Genomic DNA, 21,446 nt, shown 5'->3' with positions numbered 1-21,446 from the left:
GCACCCGGACTCCGTGAAGGCCCCACACTCACAATTATAACGGCTCCGATGGGCCCCGCAAAGCTCCAAATCAGCGTGTCTTGCAGGGACAGCCAGCAGAAGTCCGGGTTTCCGTAGCCCTGGGGGTCCAGGCCGACCGCCAGTCCTGAACACAGCGGGGAGGAAGGGAAGGGTGAGGGCCGCGTGCCCAGTGGCCACCCCGTGCCAAGGACCAGCCAGGGTGGGGTGAAATGGGGGACTCAGCATGTCCCTTCTTAGAGGAAAGAGCAAGGAGTTTGGGGAGCCAGCCCAGGGACCCTCTGAGCACAGTCTCTCCGTGTGGGGTCTCAGGCTCACCAGCCCAGGTGGCAGAGGCCTATCTGGGCCGGGGGCTGCTGAGGAAGACCAGAGACCCTGGAGGGTGGCAATGAGATGGTGCAGGAGGGATCATGAAGGCAGACGGTGCTTGGGAGGGCCCTGCCAGCTGGGACATGTAGAGGTCAGAAGGCTGTGATGGACCCAAGGTGCAAGGGATGAGGCCCCAAAACAGATGGAGGACGGCATCACATACGGGGGCCATATGTGAGCGGGTGGGGGACGCATACGCCCCCTTACCACATCCAACCATGTGCACATGCCATACACACGTACATACCCTATACACATGCATGCACACACACAGTGTGCAGACATGCATCACAGATATACATACCATACACATGTGTACACCACACACACCCCCGAAACTGCCTCAGCACTGGGCTTGCTATGTGAGCTGCCTGTTTAAATAGGAGTTGCCACTCCTAACCATCGTGTGACAAGCCAGATCCACCTGTCCATGCAGAGCATCAAGGTGACACTTGGGACAGAAGCAACCAGCAGGTGTGACCTGGTCTTTCTGTGCCCCTCGCCCCACCCTGGCCTAGGCTATGCTCCTCCCCATTCTCCTTAAATATTTAAAAGATCCCGGCTCCCTGCTGCTTAACACCCTCCAGGACTTCCCACTGTCCTTTGGAGGAGCCAGTTAACCAGGACCACCCAGGACAGTCAGGGAAGCCCCAGATGGCCGGGCGAGGCAGCGGCCACTGACCAGCGTCTGCAGCTCAGTCTGAGGCTCCCCGGGAGTTGTTTTAAGATCTTGTGCGAGACAGACCTAAGTGTTAAACACCACAAACCAAACCAAAACCTGTTTTTAAAGCAAGTAGGAAACGTGAGCTATCTGGACTTAGAATCCAAAGGGCAGAGGCATTGCAGAGACCTGCTCTGCCTGGGCATCGAGGCAGCTTTGACACAAAGCCATACGAGCCCCTTTCTAGGCCACATTCTTCATCTCAGCGTCTCTCACAGTAAGCACCTAATCTAGGCAGGTATGGCCTGTCACGTCAGGAAGTGGCAGCTGCTACTCGCCCAACCTGCCCCCACCTCAGCGGCCCTGGGGGGAGGTGAAAATGTTCTTCAGGGTCCCTTGGAGTAAGGGAGATCAGTCACATCGGAACACCCTAGCCAGAAGCCTGCCTAGTTGGAGGCTAGTCAGTGACATCGCTGTGGAGACCAGGACAGTCCAGCAAGTGACCATGGCACTGGCCCCAGGGTGGCTGCTGGGTGCTGCCCTGGGGGCAACTCCCCCCACCCCAATGACTCTGGCCTCAGACTGCGTCTAATCCCCAGAACCCAGGGATTACCCAGGAAAAGGGGTTCTTCTTCTTGTGAATAAAGGTGGATCTTTCTCAGTAGGGAGCAAACTGACTTTGATTTTTAGCAAAATGTGTACTGAGGAAGTACTGTTTGTTCTACTCACTGATTCACTATTCATTCATCCATCCACTCACTCATCACATCCACGCACTGCACCCACCCAGCCACTTAATTTCATTGTCATCCATTAGCTACCCATCCATCCACCCACCTATTTCATCCATCCCTCCATCCATCCTATTCATCCACTCACTTATCCCATCTATCCATCCACTCATCCACTCACTCACCTCTCCATCCCTCCATCCATCTACCTATCCATTCACTCACTTATGCAATCCATCCATCCACCTATTTCTCCATCCCTCCATCCACCCACCCACCCATCCATCTGCTCACTCACTCATTCCTCCATCCACCCACTCACCCCTAACCATCCATCATCTACCCACTCACTCAAACCCCACCCATCCACCCATCTACTCACTCACCCCAATCCATTCATCCATCCACTCACCCCCTCCATCCACCCATCCATCCACTCACCCCATCCATCTATCCACTCATTCACCCCTCTACCCATCCATCCACTCACCCCATCCATCCATTCATCCACTCACTCACCCCTCCACCCATCCATCCATCCTCTCACTCACCCCCATCCATCTATCCATCTACTCACTCCTCATCTATCCATCCACTCACCCATCCATCTATCCACTCACTCACCCATCCATCCATCCATCCATCCACTCACTCACCCCATCTATCCATCCACTCACTCATCCATCCATCCACACTCACTCACCCTCCATCCATCCATCCACTGACTCACCCATCCATCCACTCACTCACCCCCCAATCCATTCATCCATTCACCCCCCCATCCATCCATCCACTCACTCACCCATCCATCCATCCATCCACTCACTCACCCATCCATCCATCCATCCATCCACTCACTCACCCCATCTATCCATCCACTCACTCATCCATCCATCCACTCACTCACCCCCCCATCCATTCATCCATTCACCCCCCATCCATCCAGCCACTCACTCACCCGCCATCCATTCAGCCACTCACTTACCCCCAATCCATCCAGCCACTCACCCCCCATCCATCCATCCATCTACTCACCCCCTACCCATCCATTCCATTCATCCTCTCACTCACCCCCCCATCCATCCACCTGCCCACTCATGCACTCACTTGCTCTTCCCTCCATCCCTCCCGTGCACAGACGTGGAACTTTTGTCTGTTAGGTGCTGCAGAAATAACCCTGAACAGACCTGGACCCAGCTCTCAAGGAGCTCACACCTTACAGAAGACGTTGCCCCAGGTGTCTGCAATTGCCCCTGTGCGTGCAGACAAGTATGCAGGGCCAGGGCCTCCTCTGCTGGGGGCTGGACAAGCATTGGGGCTGGGCAGGGAAGAGAAAGGAGGACAGCTCTCCTGCACAGCTGGGTCTTTTGGAAATCTGTGTTTTTATGCACTCCACTCTGTGCATCCTCACCTGTGACAATGGCCGGGATGCCCCAGCCCACGACGTAGTAGAACCGCATGGGCCCCGTGTCGATGTTGCGTGCCTCAGTCAGCATGCGGTAGACATGCAGGCTCTCCACGAGGGTCCAGGCAAAGGTGCTCATGTAGATGTAGTGGAGGAGGATGGCGACCACCGTGCACAGGAACTGCGCAGGGAGGGGCCGGACTCAGCAAGGGCCCCTGCATCCCAGGCTGAGGCCAAACAGGCATGAGTGAGGGGTGGGGGGTGGGAGAGCTAACAATTCGGACCACCCTACGTGTCTGTCCTCAGCTGAGCAGGGCTACGTGTCTGGCCAATGGCTGAGAGCCAGGAATTGAAAATCAACATCACGGGGCAGCTGAGCCAGCAGGTGAGCGAGCCCTGCCTGTCTGGACACAGAAAGCGGCATGAGAATGACAGAGAGACCAGCCTCCGAGGCCACAAACACAAACCCAGTCCCACATGCCCCGGAACTGCACTTGAAGATGTGGCCCCGGGGCAGCTTCACACCCAGTGCTCTAGAAGGGCTGAGGGGCAGCTTTGCACTCAGTGCTCTGGGAGAGGCTGCCCCAGTCAGTGCTCCCAAAGCTGCCGCCGGCTGGGAGAGGATGGCAGGCTCCCCTCCAGGTCCCCGGAGGCTGAACCAGCCAAATGGGAGATGGGGGAGAGAGGGAGATGGGAACGATGGGAACACTGGGAACACTGGGAACACTGGGAGGGTCCCACCCCGACCCCACTCCCAGCCGGCCTGCTCTGGACACACTGTCTAATCCTCAGTAACCATCCCATCAGTCCACCCTACCAGGGGGTCCCAGGAAGACAGCTTTTAACAGACACAAAAGCTTAGGAGGAGAAGGAGGGCCCCCATCTCAACCCCAGGCTGAAGGCCACTTTGCTCAGGCACCGGGTCATGGCAACCCAAGGGTGCCCCTGTTGCCACATCAGCCTCAAAGGGCCAGCCACCCTCCACAAACAATGCCCCTGAGGTGGGAAGGGCCCCAAGTCAGCATCATATCTGTCAGCTTCAGAACAGAGCAGGAACCAAAGCAGAGAACGCAGGCTCAAGCTATGCCAGAGGCAGGCCCTTTGCCTCAGACCACACGCTCGACGTCAGGAAACAAGGCGCCAGCATATGGCTGGTGAACCCTACACCAAACACCCCAGTTTCCTGAATGGAAATCACACTGGCTTAGGAAAAGGAAGGGGGCGAGAAGGTTGGTTGGCTGGATGGCTGCTTTAAATAATGTGAAAAGTAAATCCACAAAACCACCTTCTCAAAACAGAAACTGCGAGGACTGCGCCATCCTGGCTGCAGCAGGGTTGTACCTGCTTCTGTAACCAACGTACCACCTTTTCCAGAAATACAACAAAGACAAAGCGGATGCATAATAAATCATTTCAGCCTGCCAGCGCTCTGAGAGATGAAAAACCTCGCCCAGAGATAGGATTGTGGGTTTACAAAAAAACCATAAAGCCCAGGCACGCTGCCAAGCCCCTAGAAGGCTGCCGGGGCGCCCTTTCCTTCTCCGTGCTCAGCCGTGCGTGGCTGCCGGGACAGGGCTCACTCCGGCGGGAGATGAGTCAGTGCTGGAACCCAGGGACCGCCTCGGTTTTGCTGGTGGTGTTGAGTTGCAGGGAGTGGCCTGCACAGACTCCCCTCTCCCCCGTTCACGCCACTCAAAAGCACACTAGAGGGGTTTTGAGATGAATCGCACACTTCTCGAGAGCCTTCCCGGTCCAATGCGCGGATGAGAACATGCCCATTGCGCGGATGCGCCTGGCTGCGGGTGTGACGGCATCCCTCCGCAGGAGCAGCGACCCTGCCATTCGCGCCCCGCACACAGAGCCCCCGCCAGCCCAGGGCCTCAGCCTCCGGGAACACCTGGGAGGCAGCGGGGAAGGTTGGCCCTGGCTGGTCCGACACACGCCTCGAAGCTCGTCCTTTGTGGGCCAGGCCTGGTGCTCCACCTACTGCTGCTGGGAAGCCATGGAGCCTTCTCAAGGGTGACCTGCGAGGTGGGGGTGCCCGCCTTCCTTCTTGAGGTGAGAGGGGTCTGGTCCCACTGCTTGCCATAAAAAAGGAGGAGCAGCTCTGGTCTGCACGTGGCCCTGAGCAGCTTGCTGGAAAGTTCCAGCTTGGTCTTTTTATTCCATTTCCCTTCCCAGGGCCTGTCCACCCCCCGAGACACCCTCTCCACCCACGAGTTGGAGGCAGCCTCCCCGGCTCACGTGGCACAGCTTCCTTGGCCTCCACAGGTGCCCCATCTCACCCAGACCTTGCTTGTCAACAGGTGGTATCTTCATCTACTCATTCCTCTCCCTTCTGGAGACATCAAAGTCCCCTGACTCCTCCTCCCTGCCTGCTCCATAATGGGTTGGTCCTGTCCCTCCTTTCTCCTTGTGCCTCCACTCCACCCTCCCAGGCCTGTGCGTTACCATCAGACTGCTCTGATCTTCTGCCTGTAGTCCACTGTTGCCAGACTCCTGTTTCTTTTTCCTTTTTTTTTTGGAGACAGGGTCTCACTCTATTGCCCAGGCTGTAGTGCAGTGGCGCCATCTTGGCTCACTGCAAACTCTGCCTCCCAGTTTCAAGCGATTCTCGTGTTTCAGCCTCCCAAGTAGCTGGGATGACAGGTACGCACCACTATGCCCAGCTAATCTTTGTATTTTTAGTAAAGACAGGGTTTCACCATGTTGGCCAGGTAGGCCTCGAACTCCTTGACCTCAAGTGATCTGCCTGCCTCGGCCTCCCAAAGTGCTAGGATAATAAGTGTGAGCCAACATGCCAGCCTAATTGTTTCTCATAGCATGCCTACAGACTATTTTAGATTTTTCCATGAGATCCTTCATGTTACCTAGTAATGACAGCTTTGTTTCTTCCTTTCTGATCTCTATGCTTTTGTTTTCCTTGTTCATCACACTGGCAAGGCCGCCCTGCACCACAGTGATGAACAGAGCGGTGAGTGGGCTCCTGACGTTACAGGGGATGCCTCCAGTATCTACCCATTGTTATTTATGTCAACTGTAGGTTTTCTGTAGATGTCTTTATTAGGTTCAAGTTTCCTCTAGGCCCAGTCTGTTCAAAGGTTTCTTTCTCTTTGTTCATTAATGAGCATAACATTAATCAAAATTCTTTTGTACATTCATTTCTGAGAAAAATATTTTTCCCTTAAATGTACTGGTGAGGTAAATGGCATTCATAGATTTTTTAAATGTTAAACCATCCTTGCATTCCTAAGATAAACCCAGCCTGGCCATGGATTTTATACTGCAATGCAAATTCTCTAATGGTGATAGGAGTATTCAGGCTTTCTACATCTTAAATCATTTTGTTTTGTTTTGAGACAGTCTCGCTCTATTGCCCAGGCTGGAGTGTAGTGGTTCCATCTCTGCTCACTGCAACCTCTGCCTCCCAAGCTCAAGCAATTCTCCTGCCTCAGCCTCCTGAGTAGCTGGGATTACAGGTGCCTGGCACCATGCCCAGCTGATTTTTGTATTTTTAGTAGAGATGGGGTTTTACCATGTTGGCCAGGTCTTCCTGACCTCAAGTGATCTGCCTGCCTCAGCCTCCCAAAGGGATCCTGGTAGGATTTACAGGTAGGAGCCACTGCACCCGGCCCTTAAATCAGTTTTGACAAAAGTTGTATTTTCCTGGGGATGTACACAAGAATCGCTTGAACCCGGGAGGTGGAGGTTGCAGTGAGCTGAGATCGCGCCATTGCACTCCAGCCTGGGTTGACAGAGCGAGACTCTATCTCATAAAAAAAAAGAAAAAGAAAAGAAAAGGGCCCCTCATCTCCCAATAGAGTCAAGGTGGTGAAGTGCTTGGACCTGCCAGTGAATCCCACGTCTCCACCCACAGCCTGTGACATGGCACGTTCCTCAAAGGGCATCTGTGAAGCGGAGGTGGAGGTGGTGAGGAGCCAGCCAGGGTGCTTGGAGTGGCCAGGAAAAGACTACGGTAGCCGCTCCAAGGTGCGGCCCAGACAGTGGGGAGGGGAGCAGAGTGGCCGTACCGGGTTTTCCGTCTGGTTGATCCCAATCACGAACACCAGCTGAGAGAGGAACAGTGCCGCGGCGAGGTGCTTGTGAATGCTGTGCAGGTTGGAGCGCAGTGTGCGGACCAGGCTCAGGAGGACGAAGGCCACCAGCAGGGCCGCCAGCGACAAGGACATGGTGGCGTAGGTGACGATCTTCAGGGGCAGGACCTCCCCGTTCTGTGGGTGGGAGGGTTAAAGGCAGGAGAGAAGGGCCAAGACTCAGATCTGGTCGTTGCATAATAGAGACAAATTACACACTTGCTTATTAAATGATCAAAGGTTGGCAGGAACCAACGTGACTAGGATATGGTTCTCAGGGCGGCACAAAACAAGCACAAAGTGGCAATGAACAGTGTGGGGTGACAACAGGTTCTGGAGGCGGATGGTGGTGATGGCGGCACAGCAACAGGCTGTGCCACCAGCTTAATGCCACTGGCTGTACATTTCAATGGGAAATTGTGTTATGCATATTTTGCCACATTACAAAACAACCATACTGGCCAGGCATGGTGGCTTATGCCTGTAATCCCAGCACTTTGCGAGGCTGAGGCGGGCAGATCACCTGAGGTCAGGAGTTTGAGCCCAGCCTGCCCAACATGGTGAAACCCTGTCTTCACTAAAAATACAAAAATTAGCCGGGTGTGGTGGCGTGTGTGCCTGTAATCTCAGCTACCCAGGAGGCTGAGGCAAGAGAATCGCTTGAACCCAGGAGGCGGAGGTTGCAATGAGCTGAGATGGCACCACTGCACTCCAGCCTGGGTGACAGAGCAAGACTCCATCTCAAAAAACAACAAAACAAAAAGCGAAAAACAAAACCAACCCCACAGGCAAATCCTGCTGTCAGGAGGGGCTCAGCCTGTCTACCCAAAACCAACCCCACAAGTAAATCCTGCTGTCGGGAGGGGCTCAGCCTGCCCACCCAAAATTCTGGGCTGGCAGAAACCTTCCAAAGAGATCCTCAGCTTACGCAAAAGATAAAGGCGTCTCCACCGCAGGTGCATGCAGTACCTCTTGGACTTTCACTTAATCCTATCATGGACTTATTCTTTTGGCTGAAAGACTTAATGCCCGCTTTACAAAGAAAACTGGGTAACTGTGTTAATACCAAGAATGTCATTTCCTTTGTTCAGCAAAAGCTTTTACTGAGCACTTATTGTGAGGCAGAGGTTCTGACAGACCTGCTAAGGGCATCATTTCTTTTTTTTGGAGATGGAGTCTTGCTCTGTCGCCCAGGCTGGAGTGCAGTGTCCTGATCTCGGCTCACTGAAAGCTCTGCCTCCTGGGTTCAAGCAGTTCTCGTGCCTCAGCCTCCTGAGTATCTGGGACTACAGGCGTGCACCACCACGCCCAGCTAATTTTTCTATTTTTAGGAGAGACAGGGTTTCACCATGTTGGCCAGGCTGGTCTTAAACTCCTGACTTCAGGTGATCTGCCCGCCTTGGCCTTCCAAAGTGCTGGGATTACAGGAGTGACCCACTGCGCCTGGCCTCCAAGGGCATCATTTCATATCATCCTTAGATCACAGCTATGAGGAGAGTGTGAAATGCAACCCTCATCTTCCAGGTGAGAAAACCAATGCTTACAGAAGCTAAACAACCCGCCGGAAGTCACACAGCTGGGCAGGGGCGGAACTTCAGGTTTCGGTTATGTGGACTGGCAGGCCCGATGCTTCAGACTGCCACAGCGCTGGGCACCTGTACCCTTCCTATCTGTTCTGTTTTACCTACTTATCCCTCAATATGATGTGTTCTATCAGTGAATGGATGTCCTGTCCCAGCTGCACGTGTCTCTATCATAGCTTGCTATACGGAATTACTTTTCAAATTTCCAGATCCCTTATTATGCATTTCTTTTTTTCTTTCTGAGACAGGGTCTGACTCTGTTGCCCAGGCTGGAGTGAAGAGGCACAATCTAGGCTTACTGCAGCCTCCGCCTCCTAGGCTCAAGCCATCCTCCTACCTCAGTCTGCCAAGTAGCTGGGACTATAGGCATGCACCACTATGCTGGGCTAATTTTTGTATTTTTGGTAGAGACAGGGTTTCACAATGTTGCTCAGGGTGGTCTCAAACTTGTAAGCTCAAGTGATCTGCCCGCCTCGGCCTCCCAAAGTGCTGGGATTATAAGTGTGAGCCACTGTACCCAACCTTATTATGCATTTCTTACAGGTAGTACACTTTTTTTAAAAAAAAGGCTGGGGTCAGGAGTTCAAATCCAGCCTGGCCAACATGGTGAAACTCCATCTCTACTAAAAATAAAAAAATTAGCCAGGCGTGGTGGCAGAAGCCTGTAATCTGAGCTACTTGGGAGGCTGGGACAGGAGAATCGCTTGAATCTAGGAGGCGGAGGTTGCAGTGAGCTAAGGTTGCACCACTGCACTTCAGCCTGGGAGACAAGAGCAAACACCGTCTCAAAAAAAACAACAACAAAAGGAAAATGGTGCTAAAATATACGTGCCATAAAACGTTACCATCTTGGCCACTTTGAATCGCGCAGTTCAGCAGTGTGTATATTCACATTGTTTTCTGTGCTTTTACAAACCAAGACACCTGTCTAAGACCCAGGTCCCTGGGGAGTTTCTGCATTTGGGGAAAAACAAGCTCTGGGTCTCTAGTAACTTCGGATAGATGTTGTTTACCAAGTGGAGCTACACGCCGGGAAGCCAGGATCAGGCTGGGCTGGGGAGGCTGAGTGCTCATGGCCCTGGGTCTGGAACTGCCCCTCCTGAGGCTCCGTCAATGCCCTGGGCCCCTGGGCATCCCTGGGGCCTGCAGCAGCACCCCAGGCTCCCTCCACTGGCTTGGGGGCTGTTCAGAGACCTCTGGCTTTGGAGCACCCAGGCCATGGGAGCCTCGGACTCTCACTCCAGCCTCCTTTCTTCTGCCTCCATTTCAGTTTCCTTGGCCCACACATCACCCGGCGTCCTGGCCATGAGACAAGCCCCAACCCCGCCCTTATATGGACAAAGTCCACTAATCACTGACCCCTCTCCAGGCTGGGTCCTGCTGGGGAGTGCCATTTGCCCATGAGACGGGGGCAGAGGCAGGGCAGCGTCACCTACACATTGCACAGAAGGCCTCTGCCCTCCTCCAGCCCAGCCTGAGGACTGACTCACCCTTCCAAGAATGTGACAGAAACCAGGGCCACTTCACATCAGAAAGCCCTTGGGAAGGACAGTGGCCTGAGCCCTTGAGCCACAGTGCAGCCCTGGGGAGGGGCCGGGGGAGGTCACCCAGGCCTCTGGTTCTGACTCCAAGACACCAGGGTCCCACACAGGCCGAGGCCAGGCTGGCTCCCACGTCCTTCCTGTCTGGGTAACGGGAGGCCAGGACAGTCCTCAGAACACTCCCCAATTCATCTGCAGGCCCACAATGTCCGGCTCACATTCCCCGGCCGCTTAAAATGCCAGAGGTTAAACATTAGCCGCCCAGCCTTTTGTCCTGTGGCCCTGCGTGTGGCCCCAAGGGAGAGCGCCCAGCAGCTGTCACGTCCCTTAGGATCAAAGTGAGTGGGGAGCCGCACCGTCCAACAGACCCGCTCTGAAGTGAGGGGCAGGTTCCGAGAGCTCCTTGGAGCCTGAGCTTTGGGTCTGCCATTCCGGGATTTAATGCATAACCAGGGCTCTCTGAAAACCCTTATAATGGGGCTTTGTTATGGAAATCCTCGCAGACTCTGGCCAATCCTGGAATATGTGTTTTAATCGGTTGATTTGTTTTGTTCAAAGCGCTTAGAATGGAAGACTTAGTGTGAGGAGGGGCAGGTTTGGGGGTAGGCTCAGCGGGTTTGACGAGGGGCAGGTTTGGGGGTAGGCTCAGCGGGTTTGACGAGGGGCAGGTTTGGGGGTAGGCTCAGCGGGTTTGACGAGGGGCAGGTTTGCCGCGGGGAGGGGCAGGTTTGGGGGTAGGCTCAGCAGGCACAGTGGCCACAGGAGGATGCCCACCTCACGCCTGGATATGTCCATGAGTACTGCAAAGCTGGCTGTGTGGCTACACTGGCAGGCGACGTGTGTCCGGTTCCTGGACAGGAGCTCGCAGCCCCGGGCAGACCACCCTCCCGTCCCACTGACGCTGTGGAGAGAAGAGAGAAGGGGCAGGGGTAAGATGGTTCCCTCCACCCATGAGTCTGTTGGAGGCAGCCTTTGCCCAGCCCTGGGGGCTCCCAGGCCATCCTGTGCTGAAAGCCTGGTACCCTCGCAGGCTGCTCTCCGCCGTGTTCCGCACCAGCCCCCTGCACCGAAGACAAGAGCCACCTGGCTGTAAGAATAGCAGCCTTGCTGCGGTGGAGGCAGGACCATGGGAACAATCACCCTTCCCTTCTGTGTCTGGTCAGGGCCTCCAAAGAGCACCCTCTGAAGTTCAAGTTCTACGTGTCATCTAGCAGCAAAACTCAAATGGGGCTGTCTCGCGTCCACCACATGCCCCGCCACTGGAACCACCACCCGGGGTTCACACAGCTGCGATGCACTCCTGTCTCTTTCTGAGGGTAGATCTTTCAGAAATAACATCTCACCTTCCTCTGACACTTTCATCTTCAGGTTGCACAATGTTTAATGGGAACTGCCCAGAAGCCAAGGCCCCATTATGACTGCCGCCTCACTGATGGGAAGGCCCAAATAACAAGCTGTTACAAGGTGTGCCTCGGCTTCCGACAGGGCCCTGCCCTCGCGCACTCTGGGAAAATCACATAACCTCTCAGATGCTTACTTTGCTAATCTGTAAAATGGGATGTGAACGTGAATACGTCTGGCACCAACTTTACAATGTGGGAATAATAGGTGCAACTTAAAGCAGAGAGCAGGTCATTAGAGCTGCAGCTAATTGGCAGGACGCAGATGAATGCCCAGCACAGACAGCCGGGCCTGACGTCCCCTCGTGGTGAAAGGGGTTCCTTTCTTCTCTCTTTTATAAGCCACAAGTGCCTATTACATTCCAGGTGCCATGCTGGTTGCTTATTAACTAGAACTTGGAAAGCACAGAAACAGGAGAAGAATGAGGCTGGGCTCAACCGGCTCGCTCAGCCCCCAGCACAGCCCCCACTCATGGCTCTCCACTATGCCCAGGGGAACTGTGATGGGGGGAGTGTTCCTGCTGCACAGATGCCCCTAGATGAACAACGTTCAGCAGATTTGAGCCTGACTCACTGAGTCCTGCATGGCGTCTCCCCTTCCTGGCACTCCCTCCTGGTGTGCGGAGAGCCAGTGGGTCTTCCCCTCCCTGACTGCTCCCATCCCGGCCACAGACCCCTTCCCACCACACCCCAGTTCCAGTGTTTTCTTCTAAACAGAGACAGCAAAGGTGAAAACCGACCAGCAGAGAAAAAGCAAGCTCCCTGTAAAAACACAGCAACTCCCATGTCCACACCTCACGTCAACTCCGCCGCTAAAAAGCAAAACCAAGGCACAAACACTACTGGCTCCAGCAGACGGGAGCCACACCGCGGCGCCGAATCCACAGTCTCACGTGTGGGTGAGAATCACTCATTCTGCATTTTTCTAACTACGAAATGACTTTGCCTCACTTGAACGGATGCTAGAACACAGACTCTTGTGCACCACCTCCTGCCTGCGCCACTCTACCGGCTGACTTCCAACGCTACTTCTGAAACTGGCCAGATAAACCGTGCTGCGGCTGGGTGTGGCCTCTTGGGGGTAAAGCCAGTCCCCAAAGCTGGACTGTGTCGGCCTCGCGGGCAAGACCGTCAGCAGACAGGCTCCTAGGCCAGTCTCTGGGTTCTGTCTCCCGTGTGTGAGCGGAACAGGCCGCTGTCTTATACGGCAGTGAACTGGGCACTACGCTGGTGTTGGCCGCTGCATCCTGGGAGTCCCGCAGGCGAGGGGCCCCTTCCTGGCTGTCAGCCTTGAGGGATCTCTCTGTGTGCCTGCACGTCTGTGTCTCCACGTGCAGGTCTGTGTGTGCATCTGTGCGTGGGCATCTGCGGGGCGACTCTGATGTTCCCACAGAAGCAGAGCAGGAGGCTCGCTGCCCCACGGCGGGGCTAAAAGGGGAAACACAGACCACAAGAGACCGTCCTCTCGGGGCGCTCTGCCACGGAGCCCCCAACCCTGCGGGCGCACTCCGCCTCGGCAAAGCCCTCACATGGAGATGCGGGGCTCCCGGAGTCACACTTACGCCAGGGAGTGGTTCCAGAACACGCAGACCGGCTTGGTTCGCTCCTCCACCTCCAGCAGGGCAAACTCCACCAGGACGGGCCTCTCCAGGGGTCTCGGGAGCGGAGCCCCCTCGCTGTACACCAGCGCGCTCACCATCGGGGTATTAATGATGGGCCGGTGAGGCAGCCTGAGGTCAAGAAGCCAGAGCACGGGGACAGACACGGTTAGGAAACATTTGCTTAAACCCCAGCACAAATGCCCTGAGGATACGCCACATCGTGTTTCTAGGGGAGACAGAATCACACTCAAAGAGCTCAGATCCACGGGCCCCACCGTATCTTCGTCCCTAGAGCAGGTTTTATCACTGACAGGGCACACAGAGAGATGTGTCACCTCTGGGTCAAATTGGGACTTCAGAAATTTAAAAACCAAGAGAAGGCACAGGTGCAAAGATGTCACAGCCCATAACAGCTAATGGCAGAAACATAGGGGATGGCTTAACTGTCCAGCAAAAGACCAAAATAATGGCAGCTCATGGGGATGAATCACCGGGTCACTGGGACCCCAGAGCCAGGGACGTATCTGGGAAACGGCAGGAAGAAGGGTGGAGCCTCGGGCTGCGCCCACCGAGGACGTCACAAAGCTGCTTCTGGGACATTCATCCTTTCCAGCCAGGACTAGCTGAGCAGCCCTAACCCTGGGGCCAGCAGCAGGCACTACCCACGACTGCCTCGGTCAGGTGTGTGGGGACAGAATGGGGTCCCTCTAGGCACAAGATGGGGCATATGCGAGGGAGGGGGCATTTCTGGCGGAAACACTGGGATAAGCCCAGGCAAAGGGTGTGTAACGTTCTAGGGTGTAGTGTCCCGTGGCAGCCCCAGAACCTCCCTCCAAGGAGCACCACAAAGCAACGGTCTCTGTCTCTGGGCCAGGTCACGGTGAAATGTCACTGTGAAGACCTGTGCTTGATCAGGATCAGGATTTTGACTTGTGGAAGCCTCAGGGGCCTCCAGAATGGGCCCTCCCCATGTGCCCCGTGCCCAGGCCTCACCGGAGGCTGCGACGGTCGGGGTCATAGCGCTCTGGCAGGAGCTGCCCCAGGGTGCGGTAAATGATGACCAGGGCAACGGCGAACTGGCCAGCGTCATCAGGGTGTCGCCTCCGCCTGCTGATCGGGGCCTCCCTCTCGGTGCCAGGCTCCGGGCGCGGGCTCTGCGGGCTGGTCCTCCGGCCGGCCGGCCTCACCAGGGGGCCTTCTGCAATGTGAGCAGAGTGTGAGGACTCCGGCAGGAGCATCTGCGTTCCCCAAGATGGCTGTCAGTGCTAGCAGGTGCTTCTCAAAAACCAACAGATGTGTCCCACAGAAAACAGTACAGCGCATCCTCAAAAAATCAAAAACAGGACTTACCACGTGACCCAGCAAGCCCACTTCTGAGTCTACACCCCAAAGAACTGCAGGCAGGGACCCAGATACTTCCATGCCCACATTCACAGCAGCACCATCCACACAGGCCAAAAGGTGGAAACAGCCCAGCCATGCGCCGACTGGTGAGTGGATAAACCAAGAGTGGTCCATCCACACAACGGAATGTTACTCGGCCTTCAAAAGGAGGGCAAGTCTGACACTTGCTACAACGCGGGTGAACCTACAGGACGTTCTGCTCAGTGAAATAAGCCAATCACAAAAGGACAAATATTGTGCGATTCCTCTTATAGGAGGTCCCTAGAGGAGTCAAATTCAAAGACAGAAAGACGGGTGGGCACCAGGGGCTGGGGAGGGAGTGAGTGTTTTGTGGGCTGGAGTTTCAGATCTGCAGGATGAAGAGTTCTGGAGATGGACCCCTTAAACACGAACGTATCTGATGCAGTCTGGATGTGTCCCCTCCAAATCTCATGTGAAAATGTGATCAGAGTTGAAAATGGGCCTGGCGGGGGGTGTTTGGGTCATGCGTGTGGATCCCCCAGGAATGGCTTGGTGCCCAGCCCTTGGTAATAAGCGAGTTCTCACTCCATTAGTTCCAGAGAGAGCTGGCTGCAATGGAGAGTCGGGGACCTCGTCCTCTCAGTTTCAAGCATGACCCCACATCAGAGTCACCCCTCTTTTCAAGACACGAGATAACACCATATACCTGACAAAATCCATTTACTAACGAGGTTTCCAATTTTAAACTGTCCATTACGGAGTTTACCTTTTCATGTCCTTTTTATTTGGGGAAGTTTTTAGTAATTGCCATGGATCTGTAAAGAAGTACCTTAAGAAAATTCAAAATGTTCAAACTGTTTTGCATTATAACCTCAACCCAGAATTGAAGATTTGTTCATACACAGACAGCATTCTGGCTTTTTTTGTTTTTGGTTGTTTTTTGCGGGGAGGGGAAGGTGATTCTAAAATGTCTATTTCTATTTAGAAGCAGCTTTCCCCCCACCAGACAGGTTCTTGCTCTGCTGCCCAGGCTGGGCTGTAGTGGCATGATCACAGCTCACTGCAGCCTCTATCTCCTGGACTCAAGCAATCCTCCCGCCTCAGCCTCCTAAGTAGGTGGGACTACAGGCCTGCGCCACCACGCCCAGGTAATTGAACAAAACTTCCTTGGTAGAGATGGGGTTTCTCTATGTTGTCCAGGTTGGTCTTGAATTTCTGGGCTCAAGCAATCCTCCTTGAGTCGGCCTCCCAAAGTGTTAGGGTTACAGGTGTGAGCCATTGCGCCCGGCTAGAAGCAGCTTTTCACTGCACATCAAAGATAACCAGCTCACATAAAAATTTCAGTTCTTTTTTCTCACATTATCAATTACATGGCTGAGTATCCCTTAGCTGAAATGCTTGGGAACATTTTGGAATTTTTTTTTTTTTTTTTTTTTTTTGAGAGGGAGTCTTACTGTGCAGCCCAGGCTGGTGCACCTCGGCTCACTGCAACCTCTGCCTCCCAGGCTCAAGCAATTCTCAAGCACTCAGCCTCCTGAGTAGCTGGGATTACAGAGGCCCGCCACCACAGCTGGCTCTTTTTTTTGTGTTTTAGACATGCGGTTTTACACCACGTTGGTCAGGCTGGTCTCGAACTGCTGACCTCAGGTGATCTGCCCACCTCGGTCTCCCACAGTGCTGGGATTACAGGTGTGAGCCACCGCACCCAGCCTGGATTTTGATTTTTTTTATCGTTTCATACTTATGTTCCAATGAACACTTCCTTTAAGTGCTCAAGAAGGTTCAGGTTCTGGAGCATTTCAGGTTTGAGGATGAGGATGCTCAGCCTGTACCTAAGCACTTGTACAAAACAACCCTGCTGTCACCAGCAGGACCTGGCACCAGCGAGCACTGGGAACACTCCGGCCCGGAGCTTCAGTGCGCAGTCCTGTGATTCCCGCAGCAGGGCGCCCTCCCCTCCCTGAACGCTGGGGACTCCGAGGGAAGCGGCAGGTTTCTAAGCAGTTCTACCTTTTTCTTCAGGTGGTTTGAAGAAGTCGGCTGGGAAGGAGACGGAGGACTCCAGCTCCCTGGGGAACTCTTCGCGGATGGCGTCGAACTGCGGGACCCTGGCTCCCGTAAAGTTGAACTTGTCAAAGATGTCGACGGCCAGAACTAGGGGGACAGTTCCTTCAATCAGACATAACTCCCAGGGCTTTCTTGAACCCTAGCTGTTTTCAAAATGACCACAACTGTCACACTGACACTGGCTGGCCATATTTCTTATTTATATTTTTTTATTATTTTTTTTTTGAGGTGGAGTCTCGCAGTGTCTCCCAGGCTGGAGTGCAGTGGTGCGATCTCAGCTCACTGCAACCTCCGCCTCCCAGGTCCAAGTAACTCTCCTGCCTCAGTCTCCCAAGTAGCTGTGACTACAGACAGGCACGACCACGCCTGGCTTTTTTTTTTTTGGTAGATGTGGTTTCATCATGTTGGCCAGGCTGGTCTCAAACTCCTGACCTCAAGTGATTTGCATGCTCTGGCTTCCCAAAGTGCTGGGATTACAGGCATGAACCACCACACTCAGACTATTTACTTATATTTATTTTCTGAGACAGGGTCTCACTCGGTCACCCAGGCTGGAGTGCAGTAGCAGAATCTCAGCTCACTGTAGCCTCATCCTCCTGGGCTCAAGCGATCCTCCCACCTCTGCCTCCTGAGTAGCTGGGAATACAGGGGCATGCTACCACACCTGGCTAATTTTTATTTATTTTTTTTAATAGAGACAGGGTCTCCCTATGGCACCCTGCTGGTCTCGAACTCCTGGGCTCAAGCAATCTGCCCACCTCGGCCTCCCACAGTGTTGGGATTACAGGGTGTGAACTACTACGCCCAGTTGACTGGCCATCTTTAGAACAGAATTGACTTCCAACTTCCTGCATCCCACCTGTACCTACACCTGTCTGCAGTAAGCATGGAGTGAGGCGGGGCTCTCGACATCCATCCTTCTAGAGTCTCACACTTGAGGGTCTGGAAGGCCTGCTGGACCCCCAAGATCATGGCCCAACATTTCCCAAGCCCAGGACCTGTCCCCTGGGAGCCATGGGTGTGTCATCGCAGACTGTCTTCCCAAAGGCTCCACTTACAGACGACGAAACAGAGGCCTAGCTGCTGAATCTTCAGTTTTTTTTTTTTTTTTTGAGATGGAGTCTTGCTCTGTCACCCAGGCTGGAGTGCAATGGCGCAATCTAGGTTCACTGCAACCTCTGCCTCCCAGGTTCAGGTGATTCTCCTGCCTCAGCCTCCCGAGTAGCTGGGATTACAGGCACGTACCACCACGCCTGGCTACTTTTTATATTTTTAGTAGAGATGGGGTTTCACCATTTTGCCCAGGTTGGTCTCCAACTCCTGACCTCACGTGATCTGCCTGTCTCGGCCTCCCGAAGTGCTAGGATTACAGGTATGAGCCACTGCACCTGGCCTCAGAATCATTCTTCTAAGAGCATGGCCAAGGGGGGACCAGGAGCCCACCTGCTTCACCCCACGGGGGCCCAGCTCTGGGGAACACCCCTGACGGTAGCAGGGTTCCACCCCCCACGCAGCCAGGGCCTTACTCATGTTGGCGGTGACGATGACGAAGGGCCGTAGGTAGGTCCGTCGCACGTTACGTGCCACGTTGCTGAAGTAGCCCTCGAGGCGCTGGAGCAGCTGTGCCGTGCCACCCTCACTCCGCTGGATCTGCTCCCATGCCGCCCTGGTGGCCGGGGCCAGGAGGGCGCTGCCCGAGCGGATGACGTCCTGGTCAGATAGACAGTGCTCAGTACTCAGCCTGAGGGGGCCTGGCTCGCAGGACTGAGGGACACCAGCCCTGAAAGCCTTTGCTTGCCTAATGGGCTCATTCATTCCAGCCCTACACTTCAGATTGTGCTCTTTAATATTAGTGTTTTTTTTTGTTTGTTTGTTTTGAGACAGACTTCCGCTCTTGTCATCCAGGCTGGAGTGCAGTGGTGCGATCTCGGCTCACTGCAACCTCTGCCTCCTGGGTTCAAGCAATTCTCTTGCTTCAGCCTCCTGAGTAGCTGGGATTACAGGCACACATGTGCCACCACACCCGGCTAATTTTTGTATTTTTAGTAGAGACGGGGTTTCACCATGTTGGCCAGGCTGGTCTTGAACTCCTGACTTCAGGTGATTCACCCGCCTCGGCCTCCCAAAGTGCTGGGATTACAGGCGTGAGCCACTGCGCCTGGCCTAGTTCCCAGATTTTTTTTTCGAAAAGTTTATCTTAGGAGGAATAGAAAAATGTTACTAAGCTCATAAAGTATATTAAAATCCAGAGAATTAAAGATGCTTCATATTTTTAGCTTAATTTACTAGATTTACAAGCACTGTTTAAATGCTTGGAAGGGCTGTTTGCTGGCCGAACAACTGAAATACAAAAAGAAAAATCAAATATATAACATATATTAATTCCATTTAAAATAATTAGGGAAATTTCATGGTCTAAGTTTATAAATAGGATCAAACATTAATCAAAGTTGAATTCAAATAGATAAGGAAGTCTGTTTGTTTGTTTTTGTTTTTTGAGACAGAGTTTCACTTTGTTGCCCAGGCTGGAGTACAGTGGCACGGTCTTGGCTCACTGCAACCTCCGCCTCCCAGGTTCAAGCAATTCTCATGCCTCAGCCTCCCATGTAGCTGGGATTACAGGCGCCCACCACCCCGCCCGGCAGATTTTTTTTGTATTTTAGAAGAGATGGGGTTTCACCGTGTTGCCCAGGCTGGTCTCGAACTCCTGGGCTCAGGCAATCTGCCCATCTCGGCCTCCCAAAGTGCTGGGATTACAGGTGTGAGCCACCATGCCCAGCCACAAGTCACTTTTTAACGTGTGACTTTAATAAATCCTGAATCCCATCACATAAACCACAGGGACTGTGGGGGATTCAATGTCAGAGGATGGGACTGTCAGAGTGAGCCCTGCCAGGCTTTTTTCCACGTACACCCCAAGATGCTAAGGCAGGGAAGACATGTGGAGATGCCCCTGGTAATATCAGAAGTCCTCCTGAACCCCACCACGTAAAGCAGTGATGGAACCACCACAACCTGGGCTGAGCAGAGGACCCACACTGAGGCCGCTGTGGACACGTGGGCAGCTCCTCCAAGGGTGACCCTCAGCCTCCGCACACCCCAGGGTCTATGTGAACAACTGGGTGGAGGCATGAGGCTGTGCTCAGGGGCTTGGGGACCACACCCAAGACGGAAACCAGGGCTGGGCACGTTGCTCATGCCTGTAATCCTGACACTTTGGGTGGCTGAGACTGGTGGATCACCTGAAGTCAGGAGTTTGAGACCAGCCTGGCCAAGACGGTGAAACCCCAACTCTACCAAAAATACAAAAAATTAGCCAGGCGTGGTGGCGGGCGCCTGTAATCCCAGCTACTTGGGAGGCTGCAGCAGAAGAACTGCTGGAACCTGGGAGGCGGAGGTTGCAGTGAGCTAAGATTGCACCACTGCACTCCAGCCTGGACAACAGAACAAGACCCAAGACCCCATCTCAAAAAAAGAAAAGAAAAGAAACAGAAACCAGGAAGGAAACTTGTTTGCGGAGTCACGCGTGGAGAATAAACGCCACTGGCCCAACTCTCCGGCTGGAACTCAAATCCCAGCAGGGGGACCCTGCCTGGTCTCTGGCGTCCTTATGCAGACCGGAAGGTTCCATGGGGGCCCTGCATGGACTGGAGGCCCTTTGTGGATGAGGAGGTCCCTGAGGGCTCCGTGTGGATGGGTGGGAGGGACAGGGTGTCCCCCGCGGGCTGTGTGTGGATGGGTGGGAGGGACAGGGTGTCCCCGCGGGCTGTGTGTGGATGGGTGGGAGGGACAGGGTGTCCCCGCGGGCTGTGTGTGGATGGGTGGGAGGGACAGGGTGTCCCCGCGGGCTGTGTGTGGATGGGTGGGAGGGACAGGGTGTCCCCGCGGGCTGTGTGTGGATGGGTGGGAGGGACAGGGTGTCCCCGCGGGCTGTGTGTGGATGGGTGGGAGGGACAGGGTGTCCCCGCGGGCTGTGTGTGGATGGGTGGGAGGGACAGGGTGTCCCCCGCGGGCTGTGTGTGGATGGGTGGGAGGGACAGGGTGTCCCCGCGGGCTGTGTGTGGATGGGTGGGAGGGACAGGGTGTCCCCGCGGGCTGTGTGTGGATGGGTGGGAGGGACAGGGTGTCCCCGCGGGCTGTGTGTGGATGGGTGGGAGGGACAGGGTGTCCCCCGCGGGCTGTGTGTGGATGGGTGGGAGGGACAGGGTGTCCCCGCGGGCTGTGTGTGGATGGGTGGGAGGGACAGGGTGTCCCCGCGGGCTGTGTGTGGATGGGTGGGAGGGACAGGGTGTCCCCGCGGGCTGTGTGTGGATGGGTGGGAGGGACAGGGTGTCCCCGCGGGCTGTGTGTGGATGGGTGGGAGGGACAGGGTGTCCCCGCGGGCTGTGTGTGGATGGGTGGGAGGGACAGGGTGTCCCCCGCGGGCTGTGTGTGGATGGGTGGGAGGGACAGGGTGTCCCCCGCGGGCTGTGTGTGGATGGGTGGGAGGGACAGGGTGTCCCCCGCGGGCTCTGTGTGGATGGGTGAGAGGGACAGGGTGTCCCCCGCGGGCTGTGTGTGGATGGGTGGGAGGGACAGGGTGTCCCCGCGGGCTGTGTGTGGATGGGTGGG

The 21,446-nt window shown here is 54.7% G+C and overlaps 1 protein-coding gene across 2 annotated transcripts in view; it reads right to left on the bottom strand.

Moving 5' to 3' along the window:
- CELSR1 (cadherin EGF LAG seven-pass G-type receptor 1) overlaps nucleotides 1–21,446 on the bottom strand; it is a 190,015-nt gene that overhangs the window by 8,418 nt on the left and 160,151 nt on the right. For both annotated transcript variants that reach the window (XM_077949321.1, XM_077949322.1), the window contains exons 19-26: nucleotides 18,362–18,545; nucleotides 16,779–16,922; nucleotides 14,397–14,601; nucleotides 13,365–13,532; nucleotides 11,177–11,303; nucleotides 7,216–7,416; nucleotides 3,191–3,365; nucleotides 33–145 (exon numbers count right to left, since the gene is read on the bottom strand). In XM_077949321.1, coding sequence (XP_077805447.1) covers nucleotides 33–145; nucleotides 3,191–3,365; nucleotides 7,216–7,416; nucleotides 11,177–11,303; nucleotides 13,365–13,532; nucleotides 14,397–14,601; nucleotides 16,779–16,922; nucleotides 18,362–18,545 — 1,317 coding nt within the window. The remainder of the gene's footprint in view (nucleotides 1–32; nucleotides 146–3,190; nucleotides 3,366–7,215; nucleotides 7,417–11,176; nucleotides 11,304–13,364; nucleotides 13,533–14,396; nucleotides 14,602–16,778; nucleotides 16,923–18,361; nucleotides 18,546–21,446) is intronic.

This window comes from Macaca mulatta, chromosome 10 (assembly GCF_049350105.2).
Source record: "Macaca mulatta isolate MMU2019108-1 chromosome 10, T2T-MMU8v2.0, whole genome shotgun sequence".
NCBI lineage: Eukaryota > Metazoa > Chordata > Mammalia > Primates > Cercopithecidae > Macaca > Macaca mulatta.
The sequence above is the reverse complement of the archived record's forward strand: the minus strand, read 5'-3'. Positions and strand labels throughout refer to the sequence as shown.